The sequence below is a fragment of the Myotis davidii genome, unplaced genomic scaffold (assembly GCF_000327345.1).
Source record: "Myotis davidii unplaced genomic scaffold, ASM32734v1 scaffold96, whole genome shotgun sequence".
In the NCBI taxonomy this organism is placed as follows: domain Eukaryota; kingdom Metazoa; phylum Chordata; class Mammalia; order Chiroptera; family Vespertilionidae; genus Myotis; species Myotis davidii.
This window is the reverse complement of record NW_006289416.1, coordinates 6713197-6721433: the sequence shown is the minus strand read 5'-3', so window position 1 is coordinate 6721433 and position 8237 is coordinate 6713197. Positions and strand designations below refer to the sequence as shown.

The following is an 8237-nucleotide window of genomic DNA, read 5'->3' as shown; positions in this document are numbered from 1 at the left end:
AGTTAAGAGGTTTTATTCCCTCCCTAACTTCAGGGGAAAATCCCTACCTGGGGAAACAACCTTTCTCAGAGAGGTGACCTTGGTTAAAACACATAGTGCCAAGAAGGTGAGCAAACATATTAAGAACAGTATGCCATATATGCCAGGTCCCTTGAAACAGCAAGGATGGACCGGCTCCCGGCAGGTAAGGGTCGGCAGGCTGAGGCAGAAGGAGACGGTGTGCTTGTTGCTTCTTCTGAATGACATGAAGTTATTAAAACAACAAAAGCATGTGGCCCAGAGCCAGCGTGGTCCCAGGGGACCCCTCCCCGGCCCTGCCATCCATGTGCCCTCCGCAGCTGGCTTCGGTGCCTCAGTTTCTCTACCTGTAAAAGGAGAAGGCTTGGCCTGAAGTTCTCTTCAGTTTTCTGTGTTAACATTCTTAAGATTTCATTACTAACATAATTCAGTCAATTTTGCTATTAATCTGGGGAACGAGCTATAACTAGTTTAACAAAAAAAAATTATACAATGGATTTTTCTTGTACATTTTTCCTGCTTGTTAACTGAAATCGTATGACCAAAAATATGGTGGAACTTTTGGGATGTGAAACGTTCCCCTACCCCACTCCCCGAAATCCAGTGCAGCTCCCCCTCCTCCTGCGCAGCACGTGGCGCACAGAGCACGTTTTGCTGACCTGCTGACAGCCGCACAGGGACAGCCGTGGGAGCACACAGGTGGCCGGGGTGCAGGTGTACCGACCCCGCCGTCTCTCTCTCCCCAGTGCCCCGCTGCCTCACTGCAACTTGCTTTTATAGCTGTACTCAAAAGAGCATGATGCTAGATCAGGGGTGGGCAAACTTTTTGACTTGAGGGCCACAATGGGTTCTTAAACTGGACCGGAGGGCCAGAACAAAAGCATGGATGGAGTGTTTGTGCGAACTAATATAAATTCAAAGTAAACATCATTACATAAAAGGGTAAGGTCTTTTTTTTCAATAGTTTTATTCATTTCAAACGGGCCGAATCCGGCCCGCGGGCCGTAGTTTGCCCACGGCTGTGCTAGACGGTTGCTGATTTTTAACACACAGGAAGGTAACAGCAGCCACATGAACCGCCCTGTTCCATCTCGGGCTCCACCTCCTGACTCTGCCAGGCGCCCAGCTCTCCATCTTCTTCAGTTTGAGGGAGCCTGGGTGTTGGTGAGGGGCTTTGGGCCTTGTCCTCACAGGCCCTGTCCCCAGAGACACATCTCCAGGATGCACCTGCCCTGGGTCGTCATTGCCAGTTGCCCGGACAGGTGCTCCTGGCTCCATCCAGGGGTCAGTGCAAGGGAGGCTCGTTCTCATTTTCAAAGGTCACTGACCCTTTGCTGTAGGGCAGACGGAAGCGATTGGGGTCAGCGGCCGTGTGGCTGGTCCCCTCTCAGCATCTGCACTGGCCTCTCTCCTGCGCCAAGTCGGTGGCATCTTAGGTGAAGCCCCCAGTCTGCATCCCCTGCACACGCCACCTCAGACCACCTCTCAGCTCTGGGTGTGCAGGACATCAAGGACCCTCTTCCCTGCGAGCCCACCTGGGACCGGCAGGCCGGGACGCACACGCGTGTGCCCGCTCACGTGCAGGCTCTCTGCGGGTGGCTTCTTCGGGCAGCCCCGCAGTGGGAGCTGCTCTCCACGCGGACGAACCCTCTCGTGCAGAGCCCCTGCGTGGGAGAGTGCTAACCGCCCCTCCTGTCTGCCCTCTCGCACTAGAACGCGCTGGTGGTCGAGATACCGCCGTTTCGCAATCAGAGAATCACCAGCCCCGTCCAAGTCAGCTTCTACGTCTGCAACGGGAAGAGGAAGCGAAGCCAGTACCAGCCCTTCACCTACCTGCCTGCCAATGGTAACGCTATCTTTCTAACCTTACGTGCTGCGAACGAACCGGTGGGGTGCTTTTTCTAAAAGACGCAGAAACGATGAGCTGCTGTCGCTGCAAAACAACACGGTCGCCTTGTACCTATAAGCTGTGTTACTATCCTGTTAGCAAGACCATGTTGCCAATTCTTTAAAAAAAAAAAAACATAGCGAACCTTCTGGTGTATTTTCCTTTATTACTGTTGCGGGGGGTATCGGGGGAGGCGCGTATTGGGGTACTTGCTGATCATTTTGCGGGCTGTTTGCAGGTATGTAACAGCCGGGGCCGGGGGCGGGGGGTTGTGGGGAGAGAAGGTGCGTCCCTCCTGCACTCAGAGCTGAGTGGGCTCGTGTGCGTTTAAATTCTATAGCTGTGCACGGTGGGGAGCAAACAGCTGTAATTATTTTGCAGGTGCCTTTAGAAATAAACCCTTGCTATTAAGCCTAAAGGCTGCTGCCTGATGTGGTCATTAAGTAACATTGATGTTTTTGTACTCGTGCTAAAACCCACATGACTTTGTTCCTTGAATAATTGCAACGTCCTGTGACCATGAGGCCTTTTACCTTTCACTCGGCCACACGGTATTCTCTCGTTCAGCTGGTCCGTCCGCACACGTTGAGGATGGCTTCTTACCGCTTTTTGAAAAATCAGTTCACTTGTCCATTTTTCAGGGTCCGTTATTAAAGAAAATAGCATCGTTTGCGTTTCCACCCCCTGCACTTGTAGAAAGTGAGGGTGTGTGCGCACAGAGCCCACGCCCAGCGCGCTGGGCCCGTCACTGGGCAGCCAGGGCCGGTGGGCACAGGATGGCCGTGTTGTCCTGGGTGTGTGTTTCGTGGAAGCCCAGCTATGCAAACAGTCTTTTAATACTTTGTTCTAAAAACACACGAGTGAAGAGGGAAATTGTACTCCGAAAACTAATGGCAAGAGCAGCCATGTCGTTATCTCAGTGAAGGGAGACTTTTTTGAAGGTTTCTGTTCTCTCTGAATGTAAAACGCCACTTACATAGACAGATCATGGAAAGCTCTCGCACTTCGGTGTTGATACCAAACAGTTGGAATGAGCTGACCTTGAGACAAATACTAGCCATGCTTTTGAAGGTGTGAAAAGTAAGGTTTTGTTGTAAAATTGCCATATCGAGAGTGCGTGCACGGAGCAGGGGTGTGGCTGTCAGCAGCTCGTGGAGCGGGTTCCAGGAGAGGGTTGTTCCCGATCGCGTGGCTGCGGGGCTTTGTGATCTGTATCGCACGTGGGCCATGAACCCTGTCCGCAATGGAATAAGGTACAATAGCGCTTAAAAAGAAAACATTTAGTCTTTTTTTTTTTTTTGAAAATGTAATGATTATGTTCTAATTAAACTTCAAGCACAATTGACCAGATATTGAATGTTTTAAAGAAAACCTAGGCCTTATAAAGAAAATTTTCTTTGTAAAGCAGTTCAGAAAATAGCTATGCAGTCCCTGTTCCAAGTTCACAAGTGCCGAGGGTTACACACGACCCGTGTCAGAGGGGAAGGAGCCTGTGTGTGACATACACACCCTCTTCCTTGGAGACCGAGGCCTCCAAGGACACATAACTGGGATCCCAGGATGATGCTGGGCTGTCCATGTGCCATCCAGGGTCACCCACCTGCACAGCCATTCAGTGCTACAGTCTCACCCCCACAGAGCTCGAGCTGCCCTCTGCTCCAATAACCATGACCCCACCCTCTACATCTGCCCCGGGTCCTCCATCACCACGCTCTAGGTCTGCCCCCGGTCCTCCATCACCACGCTCTAGGTCTGCCCCTGGTCCTCCATTACCATGCTCTAGGTCTGCCCCTGGTCCTCCATCACCACGCTCTAGGTCTGCCCCAGGTCCTCCATCACCACGCTCTAGCTCTGCCCCCGGTCCTCCATCACCACGCTCTAGCTCTGCCCCCGGTCCTCCATCACCACGCTCTAGCTCTGCCCCCGGTCCTCCATCACCACGCTGTACATCTGCCCCGGGTCCTCCATCACCACTCTACGTCTGCCCCAGGTCCTCCATCACCACGCTGTACATCTGCCCCGGGTCCTCCATCACCACTCTACGTCTGCCCCAGGTCCTCCATCACCACGCTCTACGTCTGCCCTGGGTCCTCCATCACCACGCTCTAGCTCTGCCCCCGGTCCTCCATCACCATGCTCTAGGTCTGCCCCAGGTCCCCCATCACCACCCTCTAGGTCTGCCCCGGATCCTCCATCACCACGCTCTAGGTCTGCCCCGGGTCCTCCATCACCACGCTCTAGGTCTGCCCCAGGTCCTCCAGCACCTTCATCACCATGCTTTCAATGACATCTCACCTGGACCCCTCTCCCTCTGGCTGGTGCCCCAGCTTCACCTACAGAGCCCTGGTCCATCCCATTAGCAGGGTCCATGAGGCTCCCTAAGGCCTGGACTTCCCAAGCCTTTCTGGTGGTGGGAGCCCTATTTTCCTCAGGCCCTCATCTCCTTTCACCACTTGCCTCTGAAATTTACTCCTTATCTATGAAACTGCAGGTGCCCATGCTGCCCTGGGAGCGCCCCAGCCTTCCCTGCCTTCCTGGGCTGGGTCCACCAAGCCCTGTGGGGTTGTGACCGCTCAACACGTCCTAGCCTGTGAGCTCCCCGAGAGCAGGGACCTCCACCTGCATCTGACTCCGTGCCTGACTGTGGGCTGTCCTTGTGTGGCGTTTAAGATAAATAAATGAACAAATGATACACTAGAGCTCCAGCAGCAGTTTTGTTCTGGTGTTTTCCTCGCCGTGCATTGCCGCCTCCTTAGCTTTGGAATTGAGTGAACTCACCCCACTAAGCAGGTGGGAGTAGGCACGGGACCAGGTGCCTGCCCTTGTGCCTTGCCCCCCCGGAGGTCACTTAGAGCGTCTCCACCCAGTACCCCCATCACTGAGACCGATTGCCACCCTGAGTTCCGAAGACACACTGCCCCGTTGGGCTCTGGTGTGGGGGGTGGGGGTGGTATAGGGCATGGCATTCATCAGGAGAGGTTCGCCTGCTGTTACGGTACTCTGGTTTGTGTCCCTCTCTCTCAGACCTCAGTGGTGAGGCTGTAACGTCCTCCTCCAGGTTTGGGGGTCTTGTCCACCTGACCATGGCAGAAACGGCCTCAGGTTGCTGTTTGCTAATGGAGACAGGCAGATTCCCTTCAAGCTCATGAAATGTGCTGTTGAAACATACAAGACGATGGACATAAACCCATTTAAATCCCACCCCTGAAATTCATCTTCATGTGCAAATATGTAAGGTCAAACCTCATCTTAGGTTTTCCTTTGAAATTGGGTGGAAGTAAGGGGATGGTGGAGCTTTCCTGCTGTTGGCACTGCGACAGGGACCTGGGGAAGGCACTGCTCTCACAGAGCCCCCAGGGCAGGCTGCGCCTCCTCCATGCAGGCCGCCAGGCCTTTCCGGTGTTGGACGTGAAGGTGGACAGTGTTGGTGGCCGGGCAGAGGCAGCGGCCTGGGAAGGACCCACACCTGTTCATCCTCTTGTTGCCTTCCCCACCTCGTGTCTCAGCTCTGACGTTACCTTTGATGACAGCAGATAAACCTCCAGCCATCAGCTCCCAGGGGTGACGCCCACTCCCACCCCTACCCTGTCACGGCCGAATGCAGAGGCCACGGTCAGGTGGGTCGTCTGGCTGCTGGTCTGCGTGGGCTCAGAGTGGTCGGCTCCCTGAACCTCTCTGGGGGCTGAGTGTTTAGTGGGGAAAAGCTTCCAGGTAAAGGCAGGGCCGTGAACAGAGGCACAGCTCCTAGGAGAGCTCTGCACTCACCCCGGCCGCCCGGGGGGCAGCACGCAGGGCAGAGCAGTACACTTGGTGGGATTCTAGAAAAGCTGCGCGTGCTCACACACAGCGGGAGCTTCCTCAAGGTGCTTGCTTCTATTGAACGGCACCAACGCCACCTCTGAAAGGAAGCTGCTCCTTCCACCCAGCCGTGCCCTGTGGCTGAGGCCCTGGCACCGCCACAGGACAGATGCTGCCCAGAGGCCCCTCAGTTCTGAGAGTTGTTCCACAACGTCAGATGTGGGCCCCAGGGCCTACCTGTGGGTAGAGGTCCACACTGCTGTTTCCCCAGTTGGGAACAGCAGGACAGGGGCGGGAGCTCACAGGATAAAAAGAATTCCAAATTGGGACCTCAGAATTTCAAAAAATGAGAAAAATAAATCATGACACATTTTTGGGGTCTTAGGGAGTTGATGATAGGGCCGGGCCCTGCGGGTGAGGGGCCTGGAGCTTCCCTTTGTCGGGTCCCGGTGGCCAGGACTCCCCGGCTGGGAACCTGCTTGTCCTTCACAGACACAGTCCCGGACGGAGGCCACGTGGTGATGACGATGCAGCTGTTTATCCCCAACAGGACCGCTCGGGACTGTGGGAGAACCCCTGAGAGCGACCGCCGACCAGGGACAGAGGTGCCCGGATGGCCCTGCCTGCGGGAGGGGGTTTGGAGCTGGAGAAGGACCTCCACCGAGAGGGGGACCCTCCACCATCCTCTCGTCGCTAGAGGGACCCCGGTTAAGTCGGTCATCCTGCTCCGAGGATGCCCTGATTGAAAACACATCTCCACCTCCAGAGGGAGAGAGAGGAGGGAGTAGATGTCTTGTTTGCATTACTCAGTTCAGACGTCGGAGTAGAGTGAGAAGAGGGGAGTGGCCGCGGGAACCGAGCCAGGTGCCACGTGGATTACCCCACCGCGGCCAGAGCAGGGCCTGAGTGGCAGACAGGTCTCTGCAGATGCCAGAGTTGTGGCTGACCATGTGAGGACCCACCTCCAGCCCCCTTGGTCTGATGCCCGCCGCCCCGCCCCAGCTCTCAGGGCAGCTGGAGCGTGTAGATGGACCTGGACACGCAGCCTTCCCTCCGCCCAGCAGCCTCAACCGCACAGTGAGCTCCAAGTCCACCAAACGTTTTGGCTCATTTCCCCCCAAGTTCATTGCATTAAAGTTTAACCCCAAAGTACTTAGCGTTGTGTACGTGGTAAACATCCTAACACTGACTTCCGGTGGCCACTGGCTTCTGTGAGGTGTGCTGGCTGGACCTGAGCCCTGGGCCTCTCGTCTCCTACCCAGAGCCCCTGCCCCTCACCCTGGGATGGAATAGAGGTGCCCAGGTGTTGCCCTGGGAGGGGTGTGTCCCCTGTGGCTGAGGGCCTGGCACCGCCACAGGACAGACATGCTGCCAGGAGGCCCACGGTTCTGAGAGTTGTTCCATAACGTCAACTCATAGCGTGGACCCTGCCTGGGCCTCAACTCATAAATGTCCCTCATTTTATAACAAAGAAATGAGCCCCTGGGAGCTGGAGCCGTTGGCCCCAGACACACCCCTCCTCACTTAAGCAAGTGGCCCTCTGTGGGGCGTGCATGTCTGACCCCACGGCCAGTCCTCTCCAGGCCTGCAGGGCCCTGCATTAACCTTCAGAAAGGCTGCCCGTGCCCCCTCTGCCGGGGACTGTTCTCATCTCTGACAGGAGCAGGAGGTACAAGGTGGGGCTCAGCCAGGGTCCACGCTGGCTCCCAGGCCGGTGCCTCATCACAGAACACCTGCGGGCTTTCAGATAAAGCAGATCATGCCGACATTCCTGACCCATGCTGTGCATCCTGGGAACTTCCTCCTAAAGGCAGATGAAGCTGAGGAGGGACAGGTGGGTGGCCGGAGGGGATGGGAAGGAGAAGACCCCGTCCCAGTAGCCGCTCCCTGCAGGGCCCCGAGACCCAGGACACTCAGCAGGCAGGCCACTGTGGTCTGCAGCATAGCTGGTCCCATAGCATTCTGGAACCTTCCTCCCATGGGAGCGAGTTGGTATTGGGAGCAGAGCCAGCCCCCAGCTTTGTGCACCGGCTTTGACGTCACATCTCATTAAAGGCTCATAGAACCAGTGACTGTTCTTATTAAATTCCTGTTTTTACTGGCTCTCGTGCTATTCCAGCCAGAAAAGGAGGGACCAGTGTCCTAATCTCTCTCCACATTTTAAACCTGATGGAATAGAGGTGCCCAGGTGTTGCCCTGGGAGGGGTGTGTCCCCTGTGGCTGAGGGCCTGGCACCGCCACAGGACAGACATGCTGCCAGGAGGCCCACGGTTCTGAGAGTTGTTCCATAACGTCAGATGCGGGTCCACAGGGCCTGACCTGGGGGTGAATGTCCACACCCGCTGTTTCCCCAGCTGGGGCCGGCAGGACAGGGGCGGGAGCTCACAGGCCAAAAAGGAGTGAGGACAAGGCCAGGTCTGGGGGTGACTGTGTTGCTCAGTGTGTGATGGGGATCTGGGCCAGGGGCGGGGGGCTGGGGGGGACGGGAAGCCGTCCACCCGCCTGGCTCAGGAAGCCTGTCTTTCCCTGCAGG

At 56.1% G+C, this 8237-nt stretch overlaps 1 protein-coding gene across 9 annotated transcripts in view; it reads left to right on the top strand.

Annotated features, from left to right (window-relative positions):
* Nucleotides 1–8237, top strand: part of NFATC1 (nuclear factor of activated T-cells, cytoplasmic, calcineurin-dependent 1) — a 65391-nt gene that overhangs the window by 48780 nt on the left and 8374 nt on the right. The window contains exons 7-9 of one of the 9 annotated variants that reach the window (XM_015562743.1): nt 1732–1864; nt 3315–3422; nt 4395–4591. In XM_015562743.1, the coding sequence (XP_015418229.1) occupies nt 1732–1864; nt 3315–3422; nt 4395–4500 (347 nt within the window). In that variant the 3' untranslated portion in view covers nt 4501–4591. Of the gene's footprint in view, nt 1–1731; nt 2051–3311; nt 3893–4394; nt 4606–8237 lie in introns of those variants that run through there. The other 8 variants (XM_015562742.1, XM_015562745.1, XM_015562744.1 and 5 more) reach the window with 8 other exon arrangements.